Source organism: Callionymus lyra, chromosome 1 (assembly GCF_982586985.1).
Source record: "Callionymus lyra chromosome 1, fCalLyr1.hap1.1, whole genome shotgun sequence".
Lineage (NCBI taxonomy): Eukaryota > Metazoa > Chordata > Actinopteri > Syngnathiformes > Callionymidae > Callionymus > Callionymus lyra.
This window is the reverse complement of record NC_141818.1, coordinates 995,137-1,011,757: the sequence shown is the minus strand read 5'-3', so window position 1 is coordinate 1,011,757 and position 16,621 is coordinate 995,137. Positions and strand designations below refer to the sequence as shown.

At 41.3% G+C, this 16,621-nt stretch overlaps 1 protein-coding gene across 1 annotated transcript in view; it reads right to left on the bottom strand.

Moving 5' to 3' along the window:
- LOC148087326 (myosin-9-like) overlaps nucleotides 1-16,621 on the bottom strand; it is a 33,727-nt gene that overhangs the window by 16,475 nt on the left and 631 nt on the right. The window contains exons 2-14 of the mRNA XM_087787063.1: nucleotides 11,196-11,383; nucleotides 11,002-11,142; nucleotides 10,785-10,941; nucleotides 6,608-6,635; nucleotides 6,421-6,514; nucleotides 4,370-4,390; nucleotides 2,749-2,841; nucleotides 2,629-2,692; nucleotides 2,457-2,555; nucleotides 2,251-2,394; nucleotides 1,590-1,685; nucleotides 1,264-1,535; nucleotides 941-1,114 (exon numbers count right to left, since the gene is read on the bottom strand). Coding sequence (XP_087643189.1) covers nucleotides 941-1,114; nucleotides 1,264-1,535; nucleotides 1,590-1,685; nucleotides 2,251-2,394; nucleotides 2,457-2,555; nucleotides 2,629-2,692; nucleotides 2,749-2,841; nucleotides 4,370-4,390; nucleotides 6,421-6,514; nucleotides 6,608-6,635; nucleotides 10,785-10,941; nucleotides 11,002-11,142; nucleotides 11,196-11,381 — 1,569 coding nt within the window. The 5' untranslated portion in view covers nucleotides 11,382-11,383. The remainder of the gene's footprint in view (nucleotides 1-940; nucleotides 1,115-1,263; nucleotides 1,536-1,589; nucleotides 1,686-2,250; nucleotides 2,395-2,456; nucleotides 2,556-2,628; nucleotides 2,693-2,748; nucleotides 2,842-4,369; nucleotides 4,391-6,420; nucleotides 6,515-6,607; nucleotides 6,636-10,784; nucleotides 10,942-11,001; nucleotides 11,143-11,195; nucleotides 11,384-16,621) is intronic.

Here is a 16,621-nt window from a genome sequence, read left to right as displayed (position 1 = left end):
CGTTCTAAAGTGTAAACGTCGTAGTAACATGTCGCTCTAAAGTGTAAACGTCGTAGTAACATGTCGCTCTAAAGTGTAAACGTCGTAGTAACATGTCGCTCTAAAGTGTAAACGGCGTAGCAACATGTCGTTCTAAAGTGTAAACGTCGTAGTAACATGTCGTTCTAAAGTGTAAACGTCGTAGTAACATGTCGCTCTAAAGTGTAAACGTCGTAGTAACATGTCGCTCTAAAGTGTAAACGTCGTAGTAACATGTCGTTCTAAAGTGTAAACGTCGTAGTAACATGTCGTTCTAAAGTGTAAACGTCGTAGCAACATGTCGCTCTAAAGTGTAAACGTCGTAGTAACATGTCGCTCTAAAGTGTAAACGTCGTAGCAACATGTCGCTCTAAAGTGTAAACGTCGTAGTAACATGTCGCTCTAAAGTGTAAACGTCGTAGTAACATGTCGCTCTAAAGTGTAAACGTCGTAGCAACATGTCGCTCTAAAGTGTAAACGTCGTAGCAACATGTCGCTCTAAAGTGTAAACGTCGTAGTAACATGTCGTTCTAAAGTGTAAACGTCGTAGCAACATGTCGCTCTAAAGTGTAAACGTCGTAGCAACATGTCGCTCTAAAGTGTAAACGTCGTAGTAACATGTCGCTCTAAAGTGTAAACGTCGTAGCAACATGTCGTTCTAAAGTGTAAACGTCGTAGTAACATGTCGCTCTAAAGTGTAAACGTCGTAGCAACATGTCGCTCTAAAGTGTAAACGTCGTAGCAACATGTCGCTCTAAAGTGTAAACGTCGTAGTAACATGTCGTTCTAAAGTGTAAACGTCGTAGAAACATGTCGTTCTAAAGTGTAAACGTCGTAGAAACATGTCGTTCTAAAGTGTAAACGTCGTAGCAACATGTCGTTCTAAAGTGTAATCGTCGTAAAAGTCACAGAAATGACTTGCAGTCTTCTCGATGAGGTCGATGCAGGGCTGCAGGTCCAGGCCGAAGTCGATGAAGCTCCACTCGATGCCCTCCCTCTGGTACTCCTCCTGCTCCAGCACGAACATGGTGTGGTTGAAGAGCTGCTGCAGCTTCTCGTTGGTGAAGTTGATGCAGAGCTGCTCGAAGGAGTTCAGCTGCGAGGAACACATTTCAAATATAGTGTTTGGTTTGGAGAGTCAACATGGATCCATGTTTAAAGTTAAAAACACTGTCAATTCATCAACATTCTGAAGAACATCTTCTGCAGGAAGTGTTTCTTTCCTCCAGTAAAAGTTCGTCTCACCTCGAAGATCTCGAAGCCGGCGATGTCCAGGATCCCGATGAAAGACGCTCCTTGTCTCTTGGTCTTGTCCAGAGCTCTGTTGATCCTCATCACCAGCCAGCGGAACATCCTTTCATAGGAGGCTTTGGCCAGAGCTTCCACGGCGAACTCCGCCTGCTCCTGGGTCTGAGCCTTCTGGACGTGATCCCGGCCCACCTTGATCCTGGGCGAGAGGATGGCTCGGGTGAAGTCCGTCACGTTGATGCCCAGCAGGTGGCAGACCTTCTGAGCCGCTGTGGAGACACGTGGTCAGCGGAGCTTCTGAGAAGGTGAAGGTGAAGGTCTACCGGTGTCGTCGGGCATGGACGCCTGGTCCGAGTTACGCTCCTTCTTGAAGCTCATGTTCCCGAGCTGCAGCACGGCCGACACGACCTTCAGCAGACCTGGAGGTCGACACTCGAGACTCAGAAGAGCAAACACCAGACGATACACAAACACTGGAGAAAACTATTAAACTACTATCAGTATTTGATCCATTTAATATCTCAAGTGTTTTATTAACATCTCAAATGTTAATTGAAATCATTGAATTATTATTAATCAATTCCTATATTGAGGTTGAATTGTTTTTAAATGGAATTAAACCTAAAAACGAATGATATCTATTATATTAACTCATTAAACATGTTTTTAAAGATTCTTTGTTTAAATGTTTGGTCTTAAATGTAAATAAATCCATAATTGATCATCTTTCCAGATCAATAATCAATGATTTAATCGCTCGTCACACGATTGGCTGAGAGTTTGATCAGTAGCTCTGAGCTCCGTTGCTTTAGTCTGAGACTCTATTGTAACAACATTTGTATTGAATTTAAATAGTAAGAATGAAAGAAAATTTAATTTAGAAAATGTATTTTTGAATTATTAGAAATAAAACTTCAATAAACAAAGATTGAATGATTTCAAATGTAAAGAGTGAAGGTCGTGTGAAGGTCGTGTCAAGGTCACCGGTGCTCTCCTCCTCAGGGATGCCCATGATCTGAAAGGCCTCCATGGTCTCGGCGAACAGGTCCGTGTCGTTGAGTCCAGGGATGGTCATGTTCCCGCTGGAGATGAACCTGTACTTGCTGTAGTCCTCCAGCAGCAGGTCGGCTGGTGAAGACCAACAACACGTGAACCTCATGGCCTCACAGGAACCCGAGGAACCGACTCACCACGAAGCTTCTCGCCGGCGCCGGTCAACATGTAGTAGAAGACGTGGAAGCTTCTCTCTTCCTTGGCTTGTCTGATGGCGCGAGACTTCTCCAGCAGATCTGGAGCCGCCGGGTTAAGGAGGTCAAACTTAGAAGGTCACGGGGTCAAGAATCAGCAGGAACAAAAGGATGCAGGTTTCAATGTTGGCTCCAACGATGTAGCCGTTGACGTCGAAGTTGATCCGGATGAACTTTCCCTGAAGGAAAACTGGTCTTCAGATCAAAAACACTCGTAAAAAGGATGTTCTCGTACAAATCTGGAGGAGTTGTCGTTCTTCACGGTCTTGGCGTTTCCGAAGGCCTCCAGGATGGGGTTCGCCTGCAGCAGCTGCTTCTCCAGCTCCCCCTGCAGGACAGAGAGGGTCAGTGCTTCAGCGCTGACGTCAGCACAGACGGAAGAAGCTCAGACGCCCAGCACAAGGAACCAGCAGCAGAAGAAGAAGAACCAGCAGCAGAAGAAGAAGAACCAGCAGCAGAAGAAGAAGAACCAGCAGCAGAAGAAGAAGAACCAGCAGCAGAAGAAGAAGAACCAGCAGCAGAAGAAGAACCAGCAGCAGAAGAAGAAGAACCAGCAGCAGAAGAAGAAGAACCAGCAGCAGAAGAAGAAGAACCAGCAGCAGAAGAAGAAGAACCAGCAGCAGAAGAAGAAGAACCAGCAGCAGAAGAAGTAGAACCAGCAGCAGAAGAAGAACCAGCAGCAGAAGTAGAATCAGCAGCAGAAGAAGAACCAGTATCAGCAGAAGAACCAGCAGCAGAAGAAGAACCAGCAGCAGCAGAAGAACCAGCAGCAGCAGAAGAACCAGCAGCAGAAGAAGAACCAGCAGCAGAAGAAGAACCAGTAGCAGAAGTAGAACCAGCAGCAGAAGTAGAACCAGCAGCAGAAGAACCAGCAGCAGAAGAAGAACCAGCAGCAGAAGAAGAACCAGTAGCAGAAGTAGAACCAGCAGCAGAAGTAGAACCAGCAGCAGAAGAACCAGCAGCAGCAGAAGAACCAGCAGAAGAAGAACCAGCAGCAGCAGAAGAACCAGCAGAAGAAGAACCAGTAGCAGCAGAAGAACCAGCAGAAGAAGAACCAGCAGCAGAAGAAGAACCAGCAGCAGCAGAAGAACCAGCAGAAGAAGAACCAGCAGCAGCAGAAGAACCAGCAGCAGAAGAAGAACCAGTAGCAGAAGTAGAACCAGCAGCAGAAGTAGAACCAGCAGCAGAAGTAGAACCAGCAGCAGCAGAAGAAGAACCAGCAGCAGCAGAAGAAGAACCAGCAGCAGAAGAAGAACCAGCAGCAGAAGTAGAACCAGCAGCAGAAGTAGAACCAGCAGCAGCAGAAGAAGAACCAGCAGCAGCAGAAGTAGAACCAGCAGCAGAAGAAGAACCAGCAGCAGAAGAACCAGCAGCAGAAGAAGAACCAGCAGCAGCAGAAGAAGAACCAGCAGCAGCAGAAGAAGAACCAGCAGCAGCAGAAGTAGAACCAGCAGCAGAAGAAGAACCAGCAGCAGAAGAACCAGCAGCAGAAGAAGAACCAGCAGCAGCAGAAGAAGAACCAGCAGCAGCAGAAGAAGAACCAGCAGCAGAAGAAGAAGAACCAGCAGCAGAAGAAGAAGAACCAGCAGCAGAAGAAGAAGAACCAGCAGCAGAAGAAGAAGAACCAGCAGCAGAAGAAGAAGAACCAGCAGCAGAAGAAGAACCAGCAGCAGAAGAAGAAGAACCAGCAGCACACGTCCTGCAACATCTCGCAGCAGAGAGTCTGTAGACACCATCAAACATCCTTTGATCTTTTGATTTTTTTTTTATTTCTCCCTAAATTGAGGTATTTTTCCAGCGAAGGTTAAAGTTCATCAAACACACAAGTTAGTGTCGACGATCACGGATCTACTCACATGTGACAAGACTGCGAGGCCCTGAGAAGAGAAGACAGTCAGAGGTTCAGAGGTCAACCGACAACCTTCAGCACAACAAGTCGACTTTAAACTCCAGTCCACACGTCCAGACCTGAGAGGAACTCATGAAGATCCATCATGAAGATCCATCATGAAGATCCATCATGAAGATCCATCATGAGGATCCATCATGAAGATCCATCATGAAGATCCATCATGAGGATCCATCATGAGGATCCATCATGAGGATCCATCATGAAGATCCATCATGAAGATCCATCATGAGGATCCATCATGAGGATCCATCATGAAGATCCATCATGAGGATCCATCATGAAGATCCATCATGAGGATCCATCATGAAGATCCATCATGAAGATCCATCATGAAGATCCATCATGAAGATCCATCATGAGGATCCATCATGAAGATCCATCATGAAGATCCATCATGAGGATCCATCATGAAGATCCATCATGAAGATCCATCATGAAGATCCATCATGAGGATCCATCATGAAGATCCATCATGAAGATCCATCATGAAGATCCATCATGAAGATCCATCATGAGGATCCATCATGAGGATCCATCGTGAAGAACCATCATGAAGATCCATCATGAAGATCCATCATGAAGATCCATCATGAGGATCCATCATGAAGATCCATCATGAAGATCCATCATGAAGATCCATCATGAGGATCCATCATGAAGATCCATCATGAAGATCCATCATGAAGATCCATCATGAAGATCCATCATGAAGATCCATCATGAGGATCCATCATGAAGATCCATCATGAAGATCCATCATGAAGATCCATCATGAGGATCCATCGTGAAGAACCATCATGAAGATCCATCATGAAGATCCATCATGAAGATCCATCATGAGGATCCATCATGAAGATCCATCATGAAGATCCATCATGAAGATCCATCATGAGGATCCATCATGAAGATCCATCATGAAGATCCATCATGAGGATCCATCATGAAGATCCATCATGAAGATCCATCATGAAGATCCATCATGAAGATCCATCATGAGGATCCATCATGAAGATCCATCATGAAGATCCATCATGAAGATCCATCATGAGGATCCATCATGAAGATCCATCATGAGGATCCATCATGAAGATCCATCATGAAGATCCATCATGAAGATCCATCATGAGGATCCATCGTGAAGAACCATCATGAAGATCCATCATGAGGATCCATCGTGAAGATCCATCGTGAAGAACCATCGTGAAGATCCATCATGAAGATCCATCATGAGGATCCATCATGAAGATCCATCATGAAGATCCATCATGAAGATCCATCATGAAGATCCATCATGAGGATCCATCATGAAGATCCATCATGAAGATCCATCATGAGGATCCATCATGAAGATCCATCATGAAGATCCATCATGAGGATCCATCATGAAGATCCATCATGAAGATCCATCATGAAGATCCATCATGAAGATCCATCATGAGGATCCATCATGAAGATCCATCATGAAGATCCATCATGAAGATCCATCATGAAGATCCATCATGAAGATCCATCATGAAAACATTTGACATTTTTCAGGATAATTTAATGTCAATTTCGTTTTTTTGTTCAATATTTCTTCCTTTTTATCTATTTAACTATTTTTGTGCAAATATGTCTCTTTTTTCATGACATTCTTCCATTAAGAGATTAATGATCTTCTCTTGATAATCTTTGATAAAATCTGTTTGTGATTTTTGTTTTTTCAGAATCATTTTCATTCTGTTTTTCCTGCTCATTCTTTTTGTGTTTTTAGTGCAATTTATCTTTTGTTTTGACTCTCGCTTCACTTTTTCACCACAATTCATGACTTTCAGCAGCTTTTGATCGACACACGTCTGATCCAATCACATCTCAGTGGGCGGAGCTTACGACACAAAGCGTTCCATTGGTTGATGTTGTAACTCGTGGTCCAATCAGCTGCAGCGTCACTGACATGTGTGAGTGTGTAGCGTCGGTAAAGTTGTCGTCATAGTAACACAAAGGTCGCACACTGACCTGATCCTTCTTGGACTTGAAGGACGAGGCGACATGAGCGAGATACTGGATCACCTTCTTGGTGTTTTCTGTCTTTCCAGCTCCAGACTCACCGCTGAGCAACAAACACAGAAACATCGTTTGTTTTTCAGTCTTTTCGTTTCCAGTGAAAATTGTGACGTGATTTGAACAAACACTCGAGACTCACGTGCACAGAATCGACTGATCCTCGCGATCTGAGGGAAAATTTAACAAAATTCAGACAAAAACTTTAACCATCATGTTTGTGTTTGTTTGATAATCATCATGTTTGTGTTTGTTTGATAACCATCATGTTTGTGTTTGTTTGATAACCGTCATGTTTGTGTTTGTTTGATAACCATCATGTTTGTGTTTGTTTGATAACCATCATGTTTGTGTTTGTTTGATAACCATCATGTTTGTGTTTGTTTGATAATCATCATGTTTGTGTTTGTTTGATAACCATCATGTTTGTGTTTGTTTGATAATCATCATGTTTGTGTTTGTTTGATAATCATCATGTTTGTGTTTGTTTGATAACCGTCATGTTTGTGTTTGTTTGATAACATTATGTTTGTTTGATAACCGTCATGTTTGTGTTTGTTTGATAACCATCATGTTTGTGTTTGTTTGATAACATTATGTTTGTGTTTGTTTGATAACCATCATGTTTGTGTTTGTTTGATAACCATCATGTTTGTGTTTGTTTGATAACCATCATGTTTGTGTTTGTTTGATAACCATCATGTTTGTGTTTGTTTGATAACCATCATGTTTGTGTTTGTTTGATAACCATCATGTTTGTGTTTGTTTGATAACCATCATGTTTGTGTTCGTTTGATAACCGTCATGTTTGTGTTCGTTTGATAACCGTCATGTTTGTGTTCGTTTGATAACCGTCATGTTTGTGTTCGTTTGATAACCGTCATGTTTGTGTTCGTTTGATAACCGTCATGTTTGTGTTCGTTTGATAACCGTCATGTTTGTGTTTGTTTGATAACCGTCATGTTTGTGTTTGTTTGATAATCATCATGTTTGTGTTTGTTTGATAACTATCATGTTTGTGTTTGTTTGATAACCGTCATGTTTGTGTTTGTTTGATAACCATCATGTTTGTGTTTGTTTGATAACCATCATGTTTGTGTTTGTTTGATAACCATCATGTTTGTGTTTGTTTGATAATCATCATGTTTGTGTTTGTTTGATAACCATCATGTTTGTGTTTGTTTGATAATCATCATGTTTGTGTTTGTTTGATAATCATCATGTTTGTGTTTGTTTGATAACCGTCATGTTTGTGTTTGTTTGATAACATTATGTTTGTTTGATAACCGTCATGTTTGTGTTTGTTTGATAACCATCATGTTTGTGTTTGTTTGATAACATTATGTTTGTGTTTGTTTGATAACCGTCATGTTTGTGTTTGTTTGATAACCATCATGTTTGTGTTTGTTTGATAACCATCATGTTTGTGTTTGTTTGATAACCGTCATGTTTGTGTTCGTTTGATAACCGTCATGTTTGTGTTCGTTTGATAACCGTCATGTTTGTGTTCGTTTGATAACCGTCATGTTTGTGTTTGTTTGATAACCGTCATGTTTGTGTTCGTTTGATAACCGTCATGTTTGTGTTCGTTTGATAACCGTCATGTTTGTGTTTGTTTGATAACCGTCATGTTTGTGTTTGTTTGATAACCATCATGTTTGTGTTTGTTTGATAATCATCATGTTTGTGTTTGTTTGATAACCATCATGTTTGTGTTTGTTTGATAACCGTCATGTTTGTGTTTGTTTGATAACCATCATGTTTGTGTTTGTTTGATAACCATCATGTTTGTGTTTGTTTGATAACCATCATGTTTGTGTTTGTTTGATAATCATCATGTTTGTGTTTGTTTGATAACCATCATGTTTGTGTTTGTTTGATAATCATCATGTTTGTGTTTGTTTGATAATCATCATGTTTGTGTTTGTTTGATAACCGTCATGTTTGTGTTTGTTTGATAACATTATGTTTTTTTGATAACCTTCATGTTTGTGTTTGTTTGATAACCGTCATGTTTGTGTTTGTTTGATAACCATCATGTTTGTGTTTGTTTGATAACCGTCATGTTTGTGTTTGTTTGATAACCATCATGTTTGTGTTTGTTTGATAATCATCATGTTTGTGTTTGTTTGATAACCATCATGTTTGTGTTTGTTTGATAACCGTCATGTTTGTGTTTGTTTGATAACCATCATGTTTGTGTTTGTTTGATAACCATCATGTTTGTGTTTGTTTGATAACCATCATGTTTGTGTTTGTTTGATAACCATCATGTTTGTGTTTGTTTGATAATCATCATGTTTGTGTTTGTTTGATAACCATCATGTTTGTGTTTGTTTGATAATCATCATGTTTGTGTTTGTTTGATAATCATCATGTTTGTGTTTGTTTGATAACCGTCATGTTTGTGTTTGTTTGATAACATTATGTTTGTTTGATAACCGTCATGTTTGTGTTTGTTTGATAACCATCATGTTTGTGTTTGTTTGATAACATTATGTTTGTGTTTGTTTGATAACCGTCATGTTTGTGTTTGTTTGATAACCATCATGTTTGTGTTTGTTTGATAACCATCATGTTTGTGTTTGTTTGATAACCATCATGTTTGTGTTTGTTTGATAACCATCATGTTTGTGTTCGTTTGATAACCGTCATGTTTGTGTTCGTTTGATAACCGTCATGTTTGTGTTCGTTTGATAACCGTCATGTTTGTGTTTGTTTGATAACCGTCATGTTTGTGTTCGTTTGATAACCGTCATGTTTGTGTTCGTTTGATAACCGTCATGTTTGTGTTTGTTTGATAACCGTCATGTTTGTGTTTGTTTGATAACCATCATGTTTGTGTTTGTTTGATAATCATCATGTTTGTGTTTGTTTGATAACCATCATGTTTGTGTTTGTTTGATAACCGTCATGTTTGTGTTTGTTTGATAACCATCATGTTTGTGTTTGTTTGATAACCATCATGTTTGTGTTTGTTTGATAACCATCATGTTTGTGTTTGTTTGATAATCATCATGTTTGTGTTTGTTTGATAACCATCATGTTTGTGTTTGTTTGATAATCATCATGTTTGTGTTTGTTTGATAATCATCATGTTTGTGTTTGTTTGATAACCGTCATGTTTGTGTTTGTTTGATAACATTATGTTTTTTTGATAACCTTCATGTTTGTGTTTGTTTGATAACCATCATGTTTGTGTTTGTTTGATAACATTATGTTTGTGTTTGTTTGATAACCGTCATGTTTGTGTTTGTTTGATAACCATCATGTTTGTGTTTGTTTGATAACCATCATGTTTGTGTTTGTTTGATAACCATCATGTTTGTGTTTGTTTGATAACCATCATGTTTGTGTTCGTTTGATAACCGTCATGTTTGTGTTCGTTTGATAACCGTCATGTTTGTGTTCGTTTGATAACCGTCATGTTTGTGTTCGTTTGATAACCGTCATGTTTGTGTTCGTTTGATAACCGTCATGTTTGTGTTTGTTTGATAACCGTCATGTTTGTGTTTGTTTGATAACCATCATGTTTGTGTTTGTTTGATAACCGTCATGTTTGTGTTTGTTTGATAACCGTCATGTTTGTGTTTGTTTGATAACCGTCATGTTTGTGTTTGTTTGATAACCGTCATGTTTGTGTTTGTTTGATAACCATCATGTTTGTGTTTGTTTGATAACCATCATGTTTGTGTTTGTTTGATAACCGTCATGTTTGTGTTTGTTTGATAACCGTCATGTTTGTGTTCGTTTGATAACCGTCATGTTTGTGTTTGTTTGATAACCATCATGTTTGTGTTCGTTTGATAACCATCATGTTTGTGTTCGTTTGATAACCGTCATGTTTGTGTTTGTTTGATAACCGTCATGTTTGTGTTCGTTTGATAACCGTCATGTTTGTGTTTGTTTGATAACCATCATGTTTGTGTTTGTTTGATAACCATCATGTTTGTGTTCGTTTGATAACCGTCATGTTTGTGTTTGTTTGATAACCGTCATGTTTGTGTTTGTTTGATAACCGTCATGTTTGTGTTTGTTTGATAACCGTCAAGTTTGTGTTTGTTTGATAACCATCATGTTTGTGTTTGTTTGATAACCATCATGTTTGTGTTTGTTTGATAACCATCATGTTTGTGTTTGTTTGATAACCATCATGTTTGTGTTCGTTTGATAACCGTCATGTGTGTGTTTGTTTGTGTTTGTTTGATAACATCATGTTTGTGTGTTTGTTTGTGTTTGTTTGATAACATCATGTTTGTGTGTTTGTTTGTGTTTGTTTGATAACATCATGTTTGTTTGTGTTTGTTTGTGTTTGTTACCCTGCATCATGCTCCTGTATGCCGTGTCTGTGATGGCGTAGATGTGCGGCGGCATCTCGTGCCTCTTCTTGCCGCGGTACATGTTGACGATGTCCTCGGTGTAGATGGGCAGGTTCTTGTACGGGTTGATGACCACGCAGAAGAGCCCGGAGTAGGTCTGCAGGACGACATGAAGGTGTCAGAGCGAGGAGACGTGGAGGACGGAGGTCACGCTCACGTAGATCAGGCCAGAGTAGTAGCGCTCCTTCAGGTTGTGAAGAACCGACGCCTCGTTCAGGCACGTCAGCTCCGCCATGTCCTCCACCTTGTTGAACTTGGGCGGGTTCATCTTCTGGATGTCGTCCTTGTTGACCTTCACCTGATGACGAGATGTCGGTGACACATGTGTTTTTAACGACTTGAGCTTCTCACCTTCTTGCCAGAGTCGCTGAGCTCCACCACGCACTCGTCGCCCACTTCCTCCTTGACGGAGCCGGCCTCGAAGCCCACCTTCTCCGACGGGACCCACACCAGCTTCTTGCTGGACCAGTCGGCCTGATCCATGGGGCTGTTCCCGGCCCCGCGGTCCCCGTACAAGAACTTGTCTGCGTCGGACATGTCTGAGGAAGATGAGGAACATACAGAGGAACATGCGTTACATTCATGGATGAAGTTCATCAGAGGAACATCCAGTAGAACATCAGTTACGTTCATGGATGAAGTTCATCAGAGGAACATCCAGAGGAACATCCGTTACATTCATGGATGAAGTTCATCAGAGGAACATCCAGTAGAACATCAGTTACGTTCATGGATGAAGTTCATCAGAGGAACATCCAGAGGAACATACGTTACATTCATGGATGAAGTTCATCAGAGGAACATCCAGAGGAACATCCGTTACATTCATGGATGAAGTTCATCAGAGGAACATCCAGAGGAACATCCGTTACACTCATGGATGAAGTTCATCAGAGGAACATCCAGAGGAACATCAGTTACACTCATGGATGAAGTTCATCTGAGGAACATCAGTTGAACTCACGTTCAGTGAAACGTTTGAGTTCATGTCAGAGTCGTAAGAAGAATCAGACCTTCAAAATAAGAGCACGCCAGACGAGTTCAGACACAAAAACGCTGCAGAACACACACACACACACACACACACACACACACACACACACACACACACACACACACACACACACACACACACACACACACACACACACACACACACACACACACACACACACACACACACACACACACACACACACACACACACACACACACACACACACACACACACACACACACACACACACACACACAAAAAAAAGCTTTTTCTTTTTATGTATTTTTTTATTTTGTATTATTTCTGAGTAAATATTGAGTTTTTCCTCTTCATTTAACTCGTATGTTCTCCTGGTGAAGCGTCTCTTTAGAATCTATCTTCAGATCTAGATCCTCAGATCAGAGCATTCTTCTCGTCGGGGGAGCAAGTCTGGGCGAGGAGATCATTCCTGGACCACACCCTGGACCACGTCTGAGGATCTGAGCCTTTGTTACTCATTTAAACATCATGACGACAAATAAACAAACATTAATCCACTTCAAAGAGTTTTGAAAATATATTTACGTTTTATAAGTTATTAAAACATCAAGTCACTGATGATAAGAGTCGACTTTCATCACATCTTAGCGGCGCCGTTATCTTAGATTGCACCGGCACCGTTACAACACTAGGGGAGCCAGAAAAAACATTTTCAATTTTGCATATGGGAGCTTTAATCTTAAGTATATATATATTTATATATATATATATATATATATATATATATATATGAATATTATTCAATGTCTATTAAAAACATCGTCACTTGTTAAAACTTCAGCAACAAGAAGGTGTTGATCTGGAGTCGAAACAACATCTTTCTTCTCGTGATCCTTCAGTAAAAACACTTTGTTGATCCTCAGCAAACACTGACGTCTCCGTGAGCGTTTTAAACACAACCGCCATCTTGTGTCGATTCAGAGGGTCTGACAGGAAAACTAGTCGAACACAGAGTTCGTTTGTGGAGACGGAAGGAAAACTAGTCGAACACAGTTAGTTTGTGGAGACGGAAGGAAAACTAGTCGAACACAGAGTTAGTTTGTGGAGACGGAAGGAAAACTAGTCGAACACAGAGTTAGTTTGTGGAGACGGAAGGAAAACTAGTCGAACACAGAGTTCGTTTGTGGAGACGGAAGGAAAACTAGTCGAACACAGAGTTAGTTTGTGGAGACGGAAGGAAAACTAGTCGAACACAGAGTTAGTTTGTGGAGACGGAAGGAAAACTAGTCGAACACAGAGTTCGTTTGTGGAGACGGAAGGAAAACTAGTCGAACACAGAGTTCGTTTGTGGAGACGGAAGGAAAACTAGTCGAACACAGAGTTAGTTTGTGGAGATGGAAGGAAAACTAGTCGAACACAGAGTTAGTTTGTGGAGACGGAAGGAAAACTAGTCGAACACAGAGTTAGTTTGTGGAGACGGAAGGAAAACTAGTCGAACACAGAGTTCGTTTGTGGAGACGGAAGGAAAACTAGTCGAACACAGAGTTAGTTTGTGGAGACGGAAGGAAAACTAGTCGAACACAGAGTTCGTTTGTGGAGACGGAAGGAAAACTAGTCGAACACAGAGTTCGTTTGTGGAGACGGAAGGAAAACTAGTCGAACACAGAGTTAGTTTGTGGAGATGGAAGGAAAACTAGTCGAACACAGAGTTAGTTTGTGGAGACGGAAGGAAAACTAGTCGAACACAGAGTTAGTTTGTGGAGACGGAAGGAAAACTAGTCGAACACAGAGTTAGTTTGTGGAGACGGAAGGAAAACTAGTCGAACACAGAGTTCGTTTGTGGAGACGGAAGGAAAACTAGTCGAACACAGAGTTCGTTTGTGGAGACGGAAGGAAAACTAGTCGAACACAGAGTTCGTTTGTGGAGACGGAAGGAAAACTAGTCGAACACAGAGTTCGTTTGTGGAGACGGAAGGAAAACTAGTCGAACACAGAGTTCGTTTGTGGAGACGGAAGGAAAACTAGTCGAACACAGAGTTCGTTTGTGGAGACGGAAGGAAAACTAGTCGAACACAGAGTTAGTTTGTGGAGACGGAAGGAAAACTAGTCGAACACAGAGTTAGTTTGTGGAGATGGAAGGAAAACTAGTCGAACACAGAGTTAGTTTGTGGAGACGGAAGGAAAACTAGTCGAACACAGAGTTAGTTTGTGGAGATGGAAGGAAAACTAGTCGAACACAGAGTTCGTTTGTGGAGACGGAAGGAAAACTAGTCGAACACAGAGTTCGTTTGTGGAGACGGAAGGAAAACTAGTCGAACACAGAGTTAGTTTGTGGAGATGGAAGGAAAACTAGTCGAACACAGAGTTCGTTTGTGGAGGCGGAAGGAAAACTAGTCGAACACAGAGTTAGTTTGTGGAGGCGGAAGGAAAACTAGTCGAACACAGAGTTAGTTTGTGGAGGCGGAAGGAAAACTAGTCGAACACAGAGTTAGTTTGTGGAGACGGAAGGAAAACTAGTCGAACACAGAGTTACTTTGTGGAGGCGGAAGGAAAACTAGTCGAACACAGAGTTAGTTTGTGGAGATGGAAGGAAAACTAGTCGAACACAGAGTTAGTTTGTGGAGACGGAAGGAAAACTAGTCGAACACAGAGTTAGTTTGTGGAGATGGAAGGAAAACTAGTCGAACACAGAGTTAGTTTGTGGAGACGGAAGGAAAACTAGTCGAACACAGAGTTAGTTTGTGGAGACGGAAGGAAAACTAGTCGAACACAGAGTTACTTTGTGGAGGCGGAAGGAAAACTAGTCGAACACAGAGTTAGTTTGTGGAGATGGAAGGAAAACTAGTCGAACACAGAGTTAGTTTGTGGAGACGGAAGGAAAACTAGTCGAACACAGAGTTAGTTTGTGGAGATGGAAGGAAAACTAGTCGAACACAGAGTTAGTTTGTGGAGACGGAAGGAAAACTAGTCGAACACAGAGTTACTTTGTGGAGGCGGAAGGAAAACTAGTCGAACACAGAGTTAGTTTGTGGAGATGGAAGGAAAACTAGTCGAACACAGAGTTCGTTTGTGGAGACGGAAGGAAAACTAGTCGAACACAGAGTTAGTTTGTGGAGATGGAAGGAAAACTAGTCGAACACAGAGTTAGTTTGTGGAGACGGAAGGAAAACTAGTCGAACACAGAGTTAGTTTGTGGAGACGGAAGGAAAACTAGTCGAACACAGAGTTAGTTTGTGGAGACGGAAGGAAAACTAGTCGAACACAGAGTTCGTTTGTGGAGACGGAAGGAAAACTAGTCGAACACAGAGTTCGTTTGTGGAGACGGAAGGAAAACTAGTCGAACACAGAGTTCGTTTGTGGAGACGGAAGGAAAACTAGTCGAACACAGAGTTCGTTTGTGGAGACGGAAGGAAAACTAGTCGAACACAGAGTTCGTTTGTGGAGACGGAAGGAAAACTAGTCGAACACAGAGTTCGTTTGTGGAGACGGAAGGAAAACTAGTCGAACACAGAGTTAGTTTGTGGAGACGGAAGGAAAACTAGTCGAACACAGAGTTAGTTTGTGGAGATGGAAGGAAAACTAGTCGAACACAGAGTTAGTTTGTGGAGACGGAAGGAAAACTAGTCGAACACAGAGTTAGTTTGTGGAGATGGAAGGAAAACTAGTCGAACACAGAGTTCGTTTGTGGAGACGGAAGGAAAACTAGTCGAACACAGAGTTCGTTTGTGGAGACGGAAGGAAAACTAGTCGAACACAGAGTTAGTTTGTGGAGATGGAAGGAAAACTAGTCGAACACAGAGTTAGTTTGTGGAGGCGGAAGGAAAACTAGTCGAACACAGAGTTCGTTTGTGGAGGCGGAAGGAAAACTAGTCGAACACAGAGTTCGTTTGTGGAGGCGGAAGGAAAACTAGTCGAACACAGAGTTAGTTTGTGGAGGCGGAAGGAAAACTAGTCGAACACAGAGTTAGTTTGTGGAGGCGGAAGGAAAACTAGTCGAACACAGAGTTAGTTTGTGGAGACGGAAGGAAAACTAGTCGAACACAGAGTTACTTTGTGGAGGCGGAAGGAAAACTAGTCGAACACAGAGTTAGTTTGTGGAGATGGAAGGAAAACTAGTCGAACACAGAGTTAGTTTGTGGAGACGGAAGGAAAACTAGTCGAACACAGAGTTAGTTTGTGGAGATGGAAGGAAAACTAGTCGAACACAGAGTTAGTTTGTGGAGACGGAAGGAAAACTAGTCGAACACAGAGTTAGTTTGTGGAGACGGAAGGAAAACTAGTCGAACACAGAGTTGAAGCGACAGATCAAACTCTTCTTCAACGAAACACGAGGGTTGATGGTTCAACTTCCTGAGGAAGTTACACAAACATGTCGACACGTTGAGTCTCAACAGCTTCACTCGTCACATCATCTTCATCATCTTCATCATCATCTTCATCATCATCATCTTCATCATCTTCATCATCATCATCATCATCTTCATCATCTTCATCATCTTCATCTTCACGAACCTCAGCAAACATGCGAGAAGGTCACATGATCACATGATCACATGATCTTTCCTGGACGCGTCTCTGTTTGCTGGAAGGAACTCAAAACACTGAATATACAGTCAGGTGAGGAGGATCATGGGAAGATCTTCTGATGAAGGTCCAAACCTTCTCTGTCAACAAGTTGAACGACTTTAAATGTTTAAATGTTTAAATGTTTAAATGTTTAAAAGTTTAAACGAATCAAATTAAACGATCAAATGAATATTAAATCATCAGTCGCTGCCCTGAAGATACACAACATTTAAAG